At 45.1% G+C, this 19063-nt stretch overlaps 1 protein-coding gene across 1 annotated transcript; it reads right to left on the reverse strand.

Moving 5' to 3' along the window:
• Positions 1-16089: 16089 nt before the first annotated feature.
• On the reverse strand, positions 16090-19008 carry CCN1 (cellular communication network factor 1). Its single transcript, XM_043878072.1, has 5 exons — positions 18718-19008; positions 18199-18412; positions 17491-17847; positions 17153-17364; positions 16090-17038 (listed from the first exon to the last, which is right to left on the reverse strand). Exons 1-5 carry the CDS (start codon positions 18778-18780, stop codon positions 16736-16738), a joined length of 1149 nt encoding a protein of 382 aa, XP_043734007.1. The 5' UTR covers positions 18781-19008; the 3' UTR covers positions 16090-16735.
• Between the last annotated feature and the right edge of the window lie 55 nt (positions 19009-19063).

A 19063-nucleotide genomic window follows, 5' to 3' on the forward strand; every position in this document is an offset into this window, starting at 1 on the left:
TTTTATTATCTTGATTGTGGTGATGGTTTCATGCGTGTATGTACATTTGTAATATGTGTAGCCTCCTATATTTCAATCATACCTCAGTAAAGCTATTTAAGAAATACTGCAAAAAAAAAAAAATTTGTTTTGATCTGCCTCTCCCACAGATGTGACCTCCCAAAGGTCAGGGACATAGACTCCAAGACACTGGTCTCAGTAAGGAGTAGCACACCTACATTAAAATAAGTTTAAATAATCATGGATGAATCTTTCTCCCAGTCTCGCACCTCCATCACCCCTTTCCTTACCAACTTTAGCCCCATAGGCTGCCTGGTGCCTCCATCCACAAAAGGAGAGGATCATCCACCAAATCAAAAAAAGATGATTTTTCGTGCATGTATTGCAGGGCCACAGTGAATCAGAGGCTGCATACGGCTGAGTTCTGGCACCAGAAGGGTGAATGGTGAAGAATGACTCTCACTCCAGATGAACCTTACATTACCGCAGGAATCCTTCCCAGATCCTTGAGCAAGGAAGGAATGAAAGGTTGTACTCAGGGCCCACTTTGTAGATGGAAAAGCTGAGAGCAGAATCACAGACAAGAGAATTCTCCAACAACTGCAATCACTTTCCAAAATGAGTAGTAAGTGAAGGATGGAATGAGGGCACGAGACTAACTAGGCTGTGAGTTATTGGTCTGAAGGCCAAAATTTAGTGTGCCAGTGCCTAGACTCTCTGGGAAAAGTGCTTTCCATGGTCCACCCAATACACCGGTTAAAGCTACTGAAATCAGCAACAGCACCGAGTGCCAAGGAAAAAACCCTGCCCTAGAAGTAGGAGGGACTTCCCTGGTGGCTCAGATGGTAAAGAATCTGCCTGCAACACAGAAGACCTGGCTTCAATCCCTGGGTCGGGAAGATCGCCTGGAGGAGGGCACGAAAACCCACTCCAGTATTCTTGCCTGGAGAATCCCATGGACAGAGGAACCTGGCAGGCTATGGTCCATGAGGTCACTAAGAGTTGGACATAACTGAAGTGACTAAACATTCACAGAAGTAGGAGATGTAGCTTGTATCCCCATCTCTGGCACTAATGAAGTCAGGGTCTTGGCCATGTCACATAACCCCCATGTCACCTCACCTGTGATGTGAAGAGGTTGGGCTGGTGAAGAGGTTGGCTGAGGGTCTATGGCTCCTGCCCATGTCTCCTGCTCTCCCATGTCACTGACACAAGCATTTCTCCAGTGAGCAATCTGGCATTTGCCCCAGCCTCTACTTTTACAGGTAACAGAGCTGTCACCCAGGAGCCCCACCCTCCACGACAGAAAGGAGGGAGTTTGGGTAAGTGTAGATACATATTGGCACATGTTCAGCCAGGCAAATGGGATTTTTATTAGCTCAATGAGTTTCAAATTTAAAAATGACGGTGTAGGTTGCAGAGAGGAGGCCCCCTTCCCCCATCGCATCCTCGCCTCCATTCTTGCCCATTGGCCCCTCCCCACCACCCACCCTTGCCCACTGGTGGCCTCTCTGTCATTCTGGCCACCAGTGGAAGCTGCCTAAGGACACTCAGTTCTGCTATCCTAGTCAGAGCAGCCCAGGTTCACCTTACTGCACCTGCCAGATGCCTTCTGCAATCTCCCAGGTAGTTAATGATCTCCCCCCATGGGCAGAAGAGCCCTTTAATAATTTACCAGAGTAGATAAAGAAAAAAGCATAGTTCTCTACTTGGAGGCCAATTAGACTGGGAATTCAGACAGTAGGGATGGAGTTAAGATTGACTTCAAGTTCAGACTGAGCTTTTTTGTATAGGAATCCTGCGTTATAGCTATGTTTATAAAGTCTTATCAGAACCTTCATCCAGATAAATATCTGGATGATATTTAAATAAACATCCCAGCTCTACTGTATGATCAGCACTTTAGGGCTCCTTCACTGCTTAGAGGAATTAGCTATGTAAAATAAAAGAAACCAAAATATCCCGGGACAAAATGACTTTGAAACATTTAAAGAACTCCAGAGAAAGAAAAGTTACTTTGCATCATCTGACTTCTTGAGTTCCTTATTAGAATTTGAAAAACAACTGTATATTTCTTTGAGTCAAAAGCACAGATTCCAAGAGAGAGCAGTGTGGTTCAGTAGTTCAAAACAAAACAAAAAAAAACATTCTTTGGATTAGAGATCTAGGATGAAATCCTGCCTTTCAACTAATTGGGAAACTTTCAGGAATTTATTGAGGTTCTCTGAATCTCACTCATCTCTAAAATTGGGAGTAATTCTGTCCTTCAGATTTTTTTCATGAGTCATAAATATGTGAAGAACAACCTGGCACACAGTAGACAATAAATGATGCATCTTCCTCCTCACCTCCCTCATCATCCACAAAATGTGGATTTTGAAAAACAATGAGAAAAAAAATACTCCCTCTCATGTGTGACAGTGAAGGGTAAACATGGTAAACTGTAACATTGATGGCCCCCAATGAACCACACCTTTTACTATGCATGACCTTGTGCAGTTCCCTCCCACCTTGACTCTGGGATCATGTGACTTGTTTTGACCAATGAGGCATCAGTGAGTGTGCCATACTCAGAGGTTTAATAGGTACTTGCACAGTGGGGCTTGTCTACCTGGAACACTCCCTCTCAGAAGCCAGCTCCATGGCTGTAAAGCAGCTCAGGCTAGACTATAGATGATGAGAAGCCACAAGAAGGGAAACGCTGGGGGCTGAGGGGTCCTCTCAGACATACAGTTCACAGCCAGGCTCCTAATTGAAGGAGGAATTACAGGAGTAACCACCCAGCTAAACCCAGTCAACCAACAAAATTGTTACAAATGATAAGTCATTGTTGTTTTGAGTGACCAAATTTTGGAAGGGTTTTTTACACAAATGTCAAGTCCTAAATTTACATTAAGAAAGGTCAACAGTACAAGTAGAATTGGCAGATGATCCTTACAGAATGTCACAAGAATTAGACCACAGGATTCCAGTTAACCATAAGCATTGACATACTGCTAAGAAACTAAATGCAAGCTCAGCCTGCTTTCATGAAACAAATGAACTGGTTGATAGACCATACAGTTATTAAGTGCCTGCTGGTTACCAGGCTTTGTATCAGGATCTGGAGATACAAGGAATTTAAGACCCAATTCTCATTTACCATATTCTCATTTACCCAATTCTCATGTACCATATTTTCTCTTGGATTCTGAAATTTATGCCTGTACTAGCACTGGGGGCTGGGAAGACAGGAGAATAAGTGCTCACAGTTTAGTAGGGAAGGTAGGTATGTAAATAGAAGAACACTTTAGGTCCCTTAAGGAAGCAGATAGACTTGCTGGAGTCAGCACTCAGAGAAGATCTAGTGGACCACCAATCTACTAGCTCCCAAGATCTAACCCACCAGTATCCCATTTTTTTACAGTGACCTTGAAAAACTCAAGTGTACTTGGAAGCAAGTAATCAGGAAATGAAGGCCTGAAGATCAGAGCACGTGAGGAATCATTGTAGCCACCATAAATTCTTCTCCATGGATAAAAGAAACAGGAAGGAAAAGAAAGGCTGGCAGTGCAAGTAGGGATGAAGGATGGAGCACAGACTTATTTAACTATGACATATGTTAGAGGATTAAATTCATTCTGAAAAGTGCCAGGAGGAGAAACATAAACAGGAACTAAAATTTACGGGGAAATGGGTTTCAAATTAATGTTCAGAAGAATGTCTAACACGTCTGGAGGATGAAGTGCAGGAGTTAGAGTGGGCACCATAGAGATTAGGGAGAAAGTCCTGGGTCACCTCCGGCTGAGCAGGTGGGGAGGGGGTTATGGCAGTAGGCAGAGCCAGGAGCTTCTAAGTCTCTCCTAAGTGTTCGGCCCTAGGATTCATCCCCGAGGTTCTGTCATCCTCATCCCGACTGGCTAGTATTCCGAAGTAGACCAGCTGACATCGGCCTGCCAGGAGTGAATGAGAAGACTTGTCCGTGGATGGGGCAGAGCCCAGAGATTAAGGGAAAGAGAAGTCAAGGCTCGAAGACCCATAGCCGCTGCCTGAATGTCTCTCACCACTCTTAATGGGTCGTGAGAACTTGTGTTTTCCGGGAATTATTTATTACGCCCCGGAGGCAGACTCAGAGGAGCAGGTCAGGCAAATATAAGCCTGCAGATTTCGCAAGTGTGGACAGTTCAGGAAGGACGAGGGAAGCGGACTACACAAGCGAGAGGAAGTCATCTGGCATTCCTGATTAGGAACTCAGCTCTGTTCCAGCACCATTGTCAGGGCACCTAACTGGCTCTCTCCTGCCCCCCTCCCCCTCGAGCTTGTGAAACTATAGGGGAGAAGACCTTCCCAGGGGTGGGGGCACCATTTCCAGTCCGTGGGTCCGGCCGCACCCATGGTACCAGGATGAGAGAAAGGACTGCAGAGTCGCAGGTTCGTGGGAAACAGCACGTCTGGGAGGTCGTTTCGGATTCCCTGGAGACCTTGCAATTATGGGCCGGGTCCAGGGCCATTTTCTCCTCCCTCACCGGCCCTGGGTGAGAATAAAGGGAGGGGCTGCAGAGCACCCTCTGGCGTGTCTTTCCCCGGGGCTTCTCGGGCTCCCGCACACCCGGGCCTTTTCACAGGCTGTTCTCACACCCTGGTTTCCCTTTCTCGTTTCTCCTTTTCTATCAAGACCCAACTTCCAGGTTCTACCCCGTGTAAAAAACCTTCCGCAACTCTTTCAGGCCGAGGCAGCCTGGAATCATCCAGCAAAGCTCACTGTAACTAGTTCTACCAAAGACGGTCTTATTCACCTCATTCTACCTCAGAGAAGGCGGGCACGGCGTCTCAGATGCTCAGATCAAGCGGGTGGAACGTGCGGAGTGCTCCCTTCTCCACCGGCTGGCGTGGCGCATGCTCACTGATGCTCGGTTCGATGCAGGGCACATACCTGCATTATCGCTGTGGCCCATCTGGCTTAAGTTGGAATGCAGCTCTGGTCAGAAAGAACTTAATTCTAAAGTAAATGAACAAAGGAAACTGTGGTTTCCATCTGTTCCCTCCACAACGGGGAAGCCCTGGCATCTGGGGGAAGAGGATTGGTCTAATGGGGGCCCGAGCAGACTAAGAACCCTCGAGGGAGAGAGGCCAGTCGTGGCAAAAACACTTTAAGCCACTGACCCAGCACAAAGACTCTGCTGTAGGGAAACTCAATATAAGGGTGTGCCTTGCTTGTCGGGAACTCGATACACAAAAATCCAAAGTCATAAAATAGATAAATCTGGGGTGGTTATTGACTTTACAAGAGGACTCGCCAGCAATTCCCTCTAAATAGCCAACTCCCACAGCCTACTTTACCTCCGATTTTATTTTCAAGAGTTTGATATTACACACCGGTTTCCAGGCGAAACATAAATAGGTCCCTGGGGAGCCTGGTGTCACAGTGTGTCTGGCCAGAAGCTTGTTGACCGGGCCTTAAGGTGAGCAGGCCTGGAGCTGCCCTAAGTGCTGGAGTAGGTGTGTTTCAGGAGACCCCTCCAAGCTCTCTGAGCTGGCTCTTTCCAAAGGCAGGTGTGATAGGAAGAACCAGGCACAATCTAGACCGTCTGGCTCTGCCGGAGTAGGTTGCTTGATTGCTAAGGTGAACATGGGATTTGTATCAGCTACTCATTCATTCAGAAGTGTTTGTTTCAGACTTTCTGTGTGTAACACTGTACTAGGCACAGCAAAGCAAGGAGATTGTAAAGCGTGTCCCTATTCTCTAGGAACTCACAGTCTAATGGGAAAGACAAGCCCTGGATTTCACTGATTCTTAAAAATATGTTTTCACCCTTTAAGAGTGCTGAAATCACAATGCATCTTACTACAGGTGGTGTGGATAGCTTAATTGGCTGAGTTTCTCTCAGTAGTATGTAAAAGGGTGATGTTACCTGCAGTCATCAGCATCTTAGGTGAAATAGGGTAGATATAAGTGCTAGGTGACAGTTTAATGCCACAGAACTCCAAGTGAGGTTTGATGTTGGAAGGATAAAATTGAGCCCCTGTGTGAATATACCTTATCAGTTTCCTATTGCAGAGAATGTGTATCACAAGTTCAAAATAATATCCCTTGTCCACAGTTATCCAGGGACACTAGGCTGGAGTGGCCTTGCCCTTCCTCCATTCTGGGAGTGGGAAATGGTAGTGGCCATGCCCTGACTGATTGCCTTCCATGTGGGTCCTGAGAAAACCAAAGGAGCCAAGCAGCAGGAGCAGGTCTGGGAGGCAGCCCTTCAGGAATGAGGAAATTGGTGTTTGATCTCTGACTTCCAGACGGCAAGTCCTCAGCCAGCTGGACCTTCCAAGAGCCAGCCCTGTGCCTGGCCAAAAACAAACAAGAATATAAACAACAACTGTGTGTGTGTGGTATGCGTGCACATATAAACATATGTGTGCAGATTGGTAGAAATGTATGTACAGATATATGTCAAATGAATGAACTTCTATTAGGGAAGCCAAATTTTTATTACAAAAAAAGTTCAGTGTGACTGTTAGTCTTGACTTCTTGGCTCAAATTCAGAATGATTTCTTACAGTCTGTCTAATGTTACAGGGGATTTCTTCCCTATCTTTTTTTGGCCTCACCATTCCTCACCCAAAAAAACAGTGACTCCTGTTGTGGGTGTTGAACCATTGCCCTGTTCTATTTATTTAAATGGCTGTGTTCCCACCTCATGCCAAGAGATCTGGTCTGTTACTTCTGAAAGTGTCAAGAGAATGTACAGCTTCTAGGCAGATGATAGTGAGAGTGACGGTGTAGGTTAAATACATTCTTAAGAGCATGTGCAGATAGCTAGAATGGTCTAGACCAAGCACATCAACATAATAGCACAGTCCAAACCCTCTAACTTGGTTATCATTGATGTAGCCCACAAAGTCTATGAGTGACTTTATAGTTCTTGCCCATACAGAACGTGAAGACACTTGACTGTTTCGTTATGCCTTTTCTTGACATTCACTTTGACTGTGAGTGCAATTGCGAGAGTTCTGGAAGAATAGATGAGGTTTCAGGAGCCAGCATGGAGTTGCCCCCGTGGCTTTTTTTTTACATGTCACACACCTTTAGGCTTTAAGATCCTGGACTAGAAAGCTGTGTGCAGCTAGCAGGAAGCATCACTTAAGGAGGAACCGGAAGCCATTAATGGGCTGGCCTCCTGTGATATTCTGACTGTGGCACAAAAATAAGAGGGTCAGGTGGCAGCGACCAAGTCATCCAGGCCACTTCTCTCTGGGCTTTTTGCCTTCGCACCTGGATCCAAGTAGTCACAAGGGCCTCCTCGGGTGACCTACCAGTGGGTCAAGCCTAGACTGGATCCTGTCAGTCTGAGGTCAACCTGTCATATTGAGGCTGTCATGTGGGAGAAGCAGACTGATTTTTAGCTTATATCTGGTGGTGCCAATGTGACTTCACCCTCTGCAGGATGGCAGCTCTTACTACTGTGGTGGTGGGGGATTTCCAAAGGTAATTCCCATAGAAGGGTCCGGCCTGCCCCATCACCAGGTTAGGTCTTCTGTAGGTCCCTGCTGAAGGCTGCTTTTCTTCTTATCCATTGTAAAAACCAAGATGCAAAATACTTTGCTGGCTTCGATAGGATTCCCAGGCTTCAGGTACTCCCCACCCCCCCACCCCCCATTTTGGAAGTAACTCCTATTCATGCCTCAAGACCCAGTTCAGATGTTCTGTCCTCTGTGAAGTTTTCTCTGACTACCCTTTGTACTCTCACTGTCCTAGGTTCTCCAATGCTGTTACTATGCACCAGAATTATTTGTATACATTGCTACCTCTGCTAGATACGACATCCTTGTGGCCAGGGACAATGTCTCATTATTTCATCTGTTACCCATGTCTTGATATGTGGCCTGTCAAGTACTACATACTCAGTAAATGTTCGGTAAATGAATGGACATATTATATTTCTGCCAAATATTTGTTTTTTGGTTCATTCACTCATTTTTAGGAATACTTTCTTCTCCTTTGGGTATGGTTATCTTTGTGTTATTTATAAAATCAATAGGCCTCAGAAAGGGCCAAGTATAAAGTCATCAGTTGGATGATTTCGGGTTTTGCTGATGGCTGAGTGGTAAAGAATCTTCCTCCCAATGCAGAAAATGTGGTTTTGATCCCTGGGTTGGGAAGATCCCCAGGAGGAGGGCATGGCATCCACTCCAGTATTCTTGCCTGGATAATCCCATGGACAGAGGAGCCTGGCGGGCTATAGTCCATGGTGTTGCAAAAGAGTCAATTACAACTCAGTCGCTAAACAACCACCACAAGGGTGATTTTACCTGTAACAGTTGGTTTAATAAAAAAATAGCTTGAACAATAGGAGATTTCTTATCACACTAAACAAGAGGTATGGATGCAGAGGGGCTGAGGGTTGGGTGGCTCAACAGCCCGGTGATCTCTTCAGAGACCCAGGGGCCTCCTACATTCTGTTCTGCCATCTTCAATGTGTCAGTGACACTTCTCCCTGGGCTCAAGAGAGGTGATGTCCAGCAGAGAAGAAACGCTTTCCTCTTCTAGTTTCTTTTTATTATCAGAGAAATCCTTTCTCAGAAGATCCCCCACCAACCTTCCCCAGGAGATATTTTCTGGAATATTGTTGATCAGGATTAAATCAGAGCCCATCATGGATAAGAAAATGAGACCATTATGGTGCCTGAAGCCAGTCCTGATGCAATCCCTGGGGTTAGGGAGAGACAGGGAACTCCTTCCCTGAACATATGGAAGGGAGAGCACCTGAACAGAAATGGGGCTCTGCTAGCAAGAAGTCAAGGAAATGAAGGGTGGCTGTGAGGTGTGTATCTAACGGTGTCCCCACACCGAGTACTTGAATAAATTGTGGCACATCAATGAAAGACTGAAAGTCTATAAACCCACTACAGTGGCTGAAGGAGAACTACATGCAACAACATGAAATGACTTTCAAGGTATAAGGACTGTAAAGCTCTGTGTATAGTCTAATCTTTTTGTTCATAATAATAATGAATACCAGATTAGGCACACCCCAAACCTATAAGTACAACATGTAGTATGCACATAAAACAGGCTGGATGTGGGGACCTGTGTGAAGAGGAGGGTTTCCTAGAGACCTTCATTTTTGACATTCTGTATTTCTTAAAATATTGAATTTGTATGAGTATGCCTTCTTTTGTTGAGGAAAAAAAAGCCAAATATTAAAAAGAGCACTTTAAAAAGCCAAGTATCATTTTGAATGCAAGAAGTCAATTAAAGACTTGGGCTCCTTTCCAAGAGTAAACTAATTTGGAACGTGGGCGGGACCTCTCTGAAAGTTTTGCTCATGAGCCCAGAATTTAAACTCCTTCCATGAATGAGTAACTTTTTTTTTTTTTAAGTTAGCCAATCTCCTTCACAGAAGATACACATTTTTACGATGTTGAATCATTCTCTATTTGCTGGAGAAGGGCATCATCCTTACTCTGGGATGCTGAGGATACTGACTCGCCGATAGGAAATCCACTGGCGGAAGTCGTCCCAGGAGTCACGTTGATACCAAGAGCCAGCCAAACATCCCTGTAACCCAAGTGCTTTCCTGCACCCCAAATAACTCTGTCAGGGATAAGCTCAGAGAATAAATCCTGGGGTCTGCCTTCCGCTCTGCTACTGACTAACTGTAACTACCAAGTCCTCAATCTCTCTGAAGTTCATTGAACACCTGTGAAAAATGAATAATATTTATGTGACAGCACTTGAAGGAAGCATTTTTGTGTCATTAAAAAAGATTTCTAGAACAACCCCCCTGGCTACCTGGAATGATTCTCCTGAGAAGGCTCTTTGGTTACTATAAAAATAGATGGTTAAATTCAGCAGAGGTTCAGGATGCAGTGTATATCTTTGATCAGCTTATCCGGTGTCAGTCGAAAAATGTGACATGATATTATAAATGGAATATGTACACTTCTCCACAAAAATACACAGTCTGGAATGGTAGAAGGAAGCTAGGGAGTGGGGGCTTATTTACAGCCCCACAGAGATTTGAAATTAATGGAGTGGTCTCTATTTTTTCCTGGGCTTATAATGCAGAGTTTCCACGCATAAAATCTTTTTTTGAAGCACTTTCATAGTAAAAGTGGTGCTTCAGTTGTGCCTTTTTTAGAAAGATCCTGGATTTTTAAAGATCTCTGCCTGCCCTTCAGTTCCACCAACTGCAGGAATACATGCGTATCTCTTCTCTATCCATTTCTGGTGAATGCAGCATACCTACTCTAAGAGGGGAGGCTGCAACTCAGCTTCCACCCTATGCAAACTAACTTGTAGAAACCATGGCCCACCATTACCAGATCTATGAATTTTTCAAAAGAAGCCAGAAATATGGAAATATGAAAAAATTCTCAATTTTCAAATATTGGCAGCAAATCCCAGTTTTTATAAACTCTCTGCAGGCTGAACAAAACATATTTATTGTCCAATCCTATTTGAGTCACCAGCTTAGGACCTCTGGGCTTCCCAGGTGGCACTAGTGGTAAAGAACCCACCTGCCAATTGCAGGAGACACAGGTTCCATCCCTGGGTTGGGAAGATCCCCTGGAGGAGAGAATGGCAACCCACTGCAGTACTCTTGCCTGAAGAATCCCAAGGACAGAGAAGCCTGGCGGGCTACAATCCATAGGGTCACAAAGAGTCGGACACGACTGAAGTGACTTAGCACATATGTTCTTAGGACCTCTACTATGAGGCAAGGCAGGACAAATTTGCTTTCTCTTCTTCATGAAGATCTGGAGGTTTGGGAAGCTCACCCTCAAACTCCTTTCAATCTATTCTTAGTTGACATTTATTCATTGACAGAACTCTTTAAAGAATTTAAAATCTGATGGGAATAGTTAAATAGCCACTCATGATGTGGTGGTGTTGCTCCCATGGATTTGCCTGACGAGCCAATGGATGGAGCACTTGTTTTCTTTCTGGTAGTGTGTGCGAGTAAGGGACTGCGTTTTACCACATTTATGAAGATTTGGAGAATAATTTTCTCCAGAGCTTTTATGAGAATTCTATATCCATTTCAGCTGAGGTGGATCCTGCTGGCTCGATATGGAACTTGGGGTTAGTATTCTAGAAATTTTCTTGAGGTGCCCCATACCTTTGGTCAATGAAAAATCAATGCTGCTGCCCCTCCCCCATACATACCCGGCCCAGAGGGATCATAGGCATATCTAGCAACAATTTTGCTCTTTTCTGACTGCTAAAAGGCATTCCATTTTAGAGAGAAGACATGAGTTTCTTCTTCCCAAAAGGTTTTATGACACAAGCATCATGATGGTTAGTTTTATGTGTTAACTTGGCTAGACTATGATGCTCCTTTGTTGGGTTGAACAAAAGTCTAGATGTTACCCTGATGGTAATTTTTAGATACAATTAACATTTAAAACAGTCAACTTTGATGTAGACTACTATAGTCTGGGTCTAGGTGGGGAGGGAAGGTCACTGAGAATGTAGCATTGATGCTGAGACCTGCATGACAGGAAGAAGTTCAGATCAGGGATCAGGGCATTTGGGGCAGAGGAACACAGCTAGTACAAAGGTCCTGAGGAGGAACTTATATGGCTTATTTCAGAGAGGAAGTGGCAAGTGGAGCACCATAAACTCCACTTACGGTGAGTAAATGAAAGAAATAGGCAGGTTCCCAGGAGCTGTGTGCCAAGTAAGGAGTTGAATCTTATTCCAAGAGCAATGGGAAACCATCGAGCCTTTAAGTCAAGGACTGACCTGTTTCTGATTTACATTTTTAAAGAATTACTCCAGCTCCTGTAAGGAAAATGGATCACTGGTGGTCAAGATTGGAAACCAGTGATGTTTCAGTTAACTATTGCCATGTAACAAACAACACTCAAAACTTAGGGCCTTAAACTTAGTTTGATTGATTTTTCATATTGGTTTGTTCATTATTTTATGGGTCAAGAATTCTGGGAAGGATTCAACAGGCAGCTTATCTCTGATTTACAAGACATCAGCTTGTGAGGCAGTTGGGGTTGGTGGGTCCATTTCCAGGATGATGTCTTCATACACATGTGGCACCCAAGGGCTCCCTGATCTTCCTCTCTCTCCACATGGCATCTCATCCTCTCACGCCTATCCCTGTGGCATGGGCTTCTCAGTCTTCTGGTCTCAGGGTACTTATAATTCTTTTATGGAAGCTCGTTTTTGAAGAGAAAGGAAATAGGAGCTCCTAGCCAGTGCACCAATTGGAACTAGCACCATATCGCATGACTTCTTAGATGTTCATTGGTCAAGGCGGTCAAAGAGCCCACCCAGCTCCAAGAGGGTGGAGAAGTAGACCCCATCTATTTTGGAGAGCAACAGGGTCACACTGCTGAAGGGCATTTGGGTTTGAAGACATGGTTGCAGCCACCTTTGAAAAATACTGCATGCCACAAGTGAAGGGGTTGTTCCAGTAATTCAGGCAAGAGATGATGATGTCTTAGATTTGGATGTTTGCACTAGACTAAGAAAGAGGTAGATTCAGAATAAACAAGCAGAATAATGAGACCTGTAAGGTACTAACAAATGCGCTTGAGTACTTGTTTAATTGAATTGCACCTTGTTAGATTACGTGGAGAAGTGTTTCCCACCAGCAATAAAGTTACAGGTAAGTCTGTTCTATTCTCCGTACACATGCATCACTGTGTGCTTTGTCTCAAAGAATAAGCTTTTTAGGGCAGGGATTTAAAAAGCTCCAGATATTGAGGCTATATAGGGAGAGGAAAAATATGGACCTATAACCTGCAAGGTCCAGGGACTGCCACATCCTATAACCAGGAGGGCTTTAGAAAGTAAAGAGGGCCTTATATTTTCAAAGACTTCATGGAGATGAGTGCTTTTGCCCACAGACAAACGTGAACAGTTTTTGCTTCATACATTCAGTTGCTTGAGGAGGCAAAGCTTTAAAGGTATGGGAGTCAATGTATTAAAGAGAATATATGAAAAAAAATTTTTTGCTGACAAAAATGCGGGAAGTTCCATTTTAAAACAGGAGAGAAGAATCCAGAAACTCACCCAGGCTTACCCAGTAAATTAATGGCAGAGCTAGTGTAAAAGACAGGTCTCCCAATTTCTAGTCTTGGATTCTTTCTACAACATCATCTGCCATTCTACCCAAAACACAGCTTTATTCTGTACTGTGGTCCCACTGGACCCTTGCTATTGCTCAAGTGACTTTCAAATAGTATCAGAAGGCAGGAGAAGAGGTTGTGAACATATCAAATCTGGTCATTGTACTGGTAAAATAACTAAAATATACTTTGCTAATTTTGATTCGGTTGCATCTCTTTATGAAGTGGACAGCACATGTGCTTATGTGAGAATCATCACTGTGAGACTACTTACTGTTCTGCTTTGCTGTTCAAACACTAAGTCATGTCCGACTCTTTGTGACCCTATGGACTGATTGCAGCATGCCAGGCGTTCTGTCCTTCACCATCTCCTGGAGTTTGTTCAAATTTATGGACATAAATTGAGTCCATTGAGTCGGTGATGCTATCTAACCATCTCATCCTCTGCCACCTTCTTCTCCTTTTGCCTGCTAAATGTCCCAAAGAATATTTCTTAAGATTCACTAAATTCCTAGGATTCTGGGATCACTTTATAATTTTCAAGGTTTACATCTCTATCAAAAACAAAACAAGAAAACAGCTCAAGAACATCAGAATCTTTTAGATTGGAAAGTGGTTACAATATAACATCTTTACCACATGTGGTGGTGGTTTAGTAGACCCCATGGTCTGTAGCCTGCCAGGCTCCTCTGTGCATGGAATTCTCCAGCAAGAATACTAGAGTTGGTTACCATTTCTTCTCCAGAGGATCTTCCTGACCCAGAGATTGAACCTGGGTCTCCTGAACTGCAGTCAGTTTCTTTACCGACTGAGCTACCAGGGAAACCCATGTGTAGAGGGTACATATATGTTCTATTTCACATTTGCAATGCAAGGTTTTTTATTTTCTCAATATTTGACATAGGCAGTATTCCATTTTAGACCTAGATAAAACTGATATGTTCTAAATTGCATAATTTCATTCTCAATTACTTTTAATGCTTCACTCTCCCTCTTTTTCTATGGCCAAATCAAATATTTTGTGTCTATTGGCGTTTTTTTTAAATTAAGTACTCATTGAATCAGCACTTGTGTATCATTTAGTGTATTTCTTATGATAAGTTTAATGATCAAAGATCTAGTATTTTCCCATGCTAGATATGTTTCACATTTGAACTTCAATGGACAAATACTGGGCTTGCCTGGCGGTTCAGATGGCAAAGAATCTGCCTGCAATGCGGGAGACCTGGGTTCCACCCCTGGGTTGGGAAGACCCCCTGGAGAAAAGCATGGCAGCCCACGCTAGTATTCTTGCCCAGGGAATCCCCATGGATAGCGGAGCCTGGAGGGCTACAATCCATGGGGTTGCAGAGAATCAGACACGACTGAGCGACTAAGCACAGCACAGGACAAATATTACCTCCCTACATACTTAAAGGGTCTATAAAATATTGCTCCTTGATCTTCTTGTAAAAAGCAATTTGCTGGGCTCTAATATTGGAAGACAATACCAGGATTGGTGCCTGGGAATGCATAAAGTTTGCCTAGAGGTTCAGATGTCTGTTTAACAATATTGCACCAAAAATCCTCACAACTTTATTATGTTTTACATGTTCTGTTGCACTAAGTTTAACTGCATCCAAGACTGAGACAGGTGGTGTTCAAATTTCCAAACACCTTAAAATTTGGATGCCTCAGGCAAGAAAATCTGACTACTCAGTAGGCAAAATTTATAATATTTAAGGTAAGACATTGTCAAAAGAGTCAAAAGAGTGAAGGCCTTTGTCCACAGATTTTTGCTATCACATTTACTTGAAACGTTATGAATTTCAGTAAGGCACTCAGGTGCTCAGGCAGTGTTTTTCTGTAGGTCTTAATGGAGCATCAATATTAAACTATTTTGAAAACTCACAAGATCCCAGAAGCGGCTCCCCTTTTAAAGCACCTTCTCCTGTTGCCTAAAGATTCAAGTACTCTCTTAACTAAGTGAAGACCGAAATATTTCACTATGGATTTGAACAGGAGCCAAGAAGCTTGATGAAAGGGAAACCTCTCTATAAAACATTTATTGTCAGTGTTTTCTCAAGATGTGAGTCTTCTAAAACTAGCTACCAGCATTTTCACAAACATTGATGCAGCCTTCTCAACCTCTCCTAGACCTACAATTCAGGTTCTTTTAGGAATGCACTGCATCTAGCCTCTGACCCTCTAGATAGCCAGTTCTATCTAACTGCTCCCTCCTGCCTCAATATATTGTATATTATAAAAAGGAAAGGGAGTGGGGTAGAATGCTCCTCACGCTATTGGAAAAGTACTTGAAATTCCTTGCATTCCTTTGCATTTAACAGCATGTTTACCTAATCATCGGCTTATTAGGATTAACACAAGTCAGTGCTTCAAATTCATTCAATGAAAACAAACTGACTTCTGTAGACTGTAAGATTTTTTTCTCTGATCCCAACCATGGGTGAATTTTTGAGTCATTCTCGCAGGTTTTAGGAACGATACTAGAAAAATGTGAACAGGTGACCTGATAACACATCATCCAACCATATTTAAATCTTGCCCATGGATTTAGATGTGGGCAGCCTGAGTTATGGACTGTTTTCATTAAAGTTTCTCTCCTCTCTAAAGGGACGTGCACAGTTAAAAAGTGATTAAAATGGCAAATGACTCTACCCACCTCAAAGAGCTTAGGTGATGGAGCTTGGCCCTTAGACTTTGAATTCTTATGAAAATAAAGCATTATTATTTAAATCACAAACTTAACTTCAGATCCGAATCTTCTTGTGCTTGTACAAGGGCTAGGGTTCAATATGTGTTTTTAAAAGAGATTACTTTAAATGCCAAGGTTTTTCTCTACTGAATTTATAAAAGCAATCATTGTTAGATTTTTGTAAGTTAGTTCCCTGCTCTATCCCAAGCACTAGAACAGTTCCTGGCTCACTCAGTAAATCTTGTTTCAGTGATTGAATGCATAAGCTAGATTGTCCCCAATGGCTCTGAACATTCTCTAAAATACTGAATGCCATACACTCAGATATTAGGTAAATATTTCTTTATTAAATGATTAATTCCATAAATAAATTCTTTTCACTGAATATAAAATTAAAATCATTTACAAATTATTCCAGTATTACATTTCCCCTCCCTCCCCGAAAGCTACATTTTGATAAATAAAAACATTCAGTCTTAAAACACCTGATTTCTGTTTGCAATTTAGAGTGCAGATAGCTGCCTCTCACGGACACTCACAGAGTGTCACCTTCAGAAAGGGACCCCCTTCCCATTTACTTCTGTCAAAGGATGAAGGTTTCAACTGACCAACTAATCTTAATGACCTTTTACAACTGTAAAACCGAAAGGAAAAAAGCCTAGAGAAAAATACGCTTACCAAATAATTTACAAACAGAAAACAGAACGTCATCAACACCACAAGCTCCAAAATGAAGCGGTAACGTGTGCTCCAATATTATGAAGCGAAGTATTCTCCAATCGCAGCTGCGTTAGTGTCCATGTGCACCAGCACACCTAGCAGTTTCGAAATACCTTAATACTACTCAAGAATGAGCAATGCCTCCCTCCTACCGTAAGTCCCTTCACCCCGCCGCCCCCACCCATGCCTCTGTGATTCTGACACTCTTCTCTCCCCATTTTGTCCACCCTTGTGCTGGAAACCCGAGTGGCATTTAGTCCCTAAACTTGTGAATGTCATTGAACAGCCTGTAGAAGGGGAAGGCGGCCTCGTTGGCATGCGGGCAGTTGTAGTTGCATCTGCAGGACTGTATCATCATGACGTTCTTGGAAAACATTTCGCCGTCTTCGCAGCGGAACCGCATCTTCACAGTCCTGGTCTGCTGAGGCGTGCAGCAGCGGCCGTCCACGCAGGACCCGCAATACTTGGGTCGGTATTTCTTCACACTCGAACATCCAGCGTAAGTAAAGTGCACCGGTTCGGGGGATTTCTTGGTCTTGCTGCATTTCTTGCCCTTCTGTAAGAAAAGAGAAGGGAAGTTAGTGTTTTCTCTTTCTCGGAAGAGAAGGTCCCTTCTCACCCAGTCTACACCCAGGGGACCAGTCTACACCACAGCACCGCAGGCACTTACTTTCAGGCTGCCGTACGCCGACTGTCCACAAGGCCGCACTTCACAGATCCGGGTTTCTTTCACCAGGCGGCATTCAGGGTTGTCATTGGTAACGCGTGTGGAGATACCAGTTCCACAGGTCTTTGAGCACTGGGACCACGAAGTTGTTTGGACGATACATTTCTGGCCATGTGAAGAAGGGTTGTAAAGAATGCGAGGTTCCATTCCAAAAACTAGACAGACAAACAAGAGGCAAGAGTTCTCAGAAACACAGGGACACAAACAAATCCAAGTTCTCATTTCTCTAAAGCTTCAGACTAGGCATAGGGTTCAGGGCAAGGTCGCAGTCTTTAACTTACCCGGGAGCCGCTTCAGGAAGCCGCCTTTTCCAACTGCAATTAATTCATTGTTTCTCGTTAACTCCACCTCCGAGGCATCGAAGGCCAGCTCCTTGCCCAGGAGGCCCTCCCTGTCGTCCACAGGGTCCTTGGCACCGTCGTCGTCGCAGACCCACTCCTCACAGCACTGTCCGGTAACTTTGACCAGCCGGGGGTTGGGGCAGCCCAAGTTGGGGAGAGAGAGTTCTTGAGGGCACAGAGGAATGCAGCCCACGGCGCCATCGATACATGTGCACTGATGTTTACAGTTGGGCTGGAAACTTTCCCCATTCTGGTAGATTCTGGAGTTATATTCACAGGGTCTGCCCTCCGACTGAGCTGCAAAGAGCACCGAAAAAGAAAGGAAGGGGTGGATAAAGGTGAGATTCTGAACTACGGCCTGAAACTCATACATATTTTCTGCTGCTTAATTCAATTTATGGTAAAGTTTCCTACAATTCCCCGGAGACTCCAGACCAGAACAATAAGTTAGTCAGGAATCACTTTTCCGTATGCGCTTTTCGTTGGGCCCAGACACACTGAATTGCATTCCAGACTGCTGAAATCATGAGCCTTTCTGCCAAGCTACCAACAACAAAGCATCACCATACATGGTCTCAAAATTACTAAACTTCTGGACTTCGGGGACTATTCTTTTTTTTAAAAGGGGCCAAACCGCAAGCCTCTTACCTCTGCAGATCCCCTTCTGAGCGGTGGAGCTGGCGCCGAAGTTGCATTCCAGCCCCTTGGTGTGGTCGCAGGGCTGCATTTTGCTGCAGTCCTCGTTGAGCTGCTTGGCGCAGACCTTACAGCAGCCGCAGGCGTCCCGGACCAGCCCGACTCCGGGGGCGCACTTGGGAGCCTCCAGGGGGCAGTGGCAGGCGGCGGGGCAGGTGGAGAGAGCCTGGAAGGGGGTGAGGAAACGCGTGAGGCTCCGCGGGGGTACGCAGGAGAGGCGCCCCAAGAAGGGACGCGGGTGTCTGACCCGGGCGGCCGGGGAGGGGGCTTTCTGATCCCGTCCAGCCCGGCCGTCCCGGGCAGCGGCGAACGCCAGGAGGCCCCCGGCAGGTCTTCAGGGCGGGCTTAAAGAAAGAGCTATCCCGAAACGCCCCCCGAACTTTGGAGTCTAGCTTTTCCGACCGCGGGTCTTCCGGGGAAAGAGGAAGGGGCTGTGAGAGCGGACGGGGAAGCGGTGGCCTAAGAACTCACCAGCCTGGCCAAGTGGAGAAGGGTGACGGCGAGGGCGAGCGTCCTGGCGGTGCGGGAGCTCATCGTGGCGCGCAGGAGTGGTCCGGGCGAGCGCAGAGGCAAAGATGCCAACACACCAGAGCGCAGCGGGCGAGCCGGCGCGGCTGGGGTAGTGGGCCGGGCGGCAGGGAGGCGAGGGCCGGGCCGGCGAGCGGTTTGCGGGCGTCCTTCTCCCGAGGTCCTGGCCGAGGAGTAGCGGAGGGCGCGGGTGCTGCTCGGGGGCGCTCTCGCTCGCGGTCTGCCCCAGCGCCCAGAGCCCGCCTTTTATACGGGCCGGTCGCGGCGCCGCGTGTTGCAGTGACGTCGG

This window comes from Cervus elaphus, chromosome 20 (genome assembly GCF_910594005.1).
Source record: "Cervus elaphus chromosome 20, mCerEla1.1, whole genome shotgun sequence".
In the NCBI taxonomy this organism is placed as follows: Eukaryota; Metazoa; Chordata; class Mammalia; order Artiodactyla; family Cervidae; genus Cervus; species Cervus elaphus.

Coding starts and splice junctions, on each gene's coding strand:
- CCN1 (XM_043878072.1), bottom strand. CDS start 18,780: ATGAGCTCCCGCACCGCCAGGACGCTCGCCCTCGCCGTCACCCTTCTC. Junction 18,413..18,717: donor TTCTCCACTTGGCCAGGCTG/GTGAGTTCTTAG, acceptor ACCCCCTTCCAG/GCTCTCTCCACCTGCCCCGC. Junction 17,848..18,198: donor TCAGAAGGGGATCTGCAGAG/GTAAGAGGCTTG, acceptor TGCTCTTTGCAG/CTCAGTCGGAGGGCAGACCC.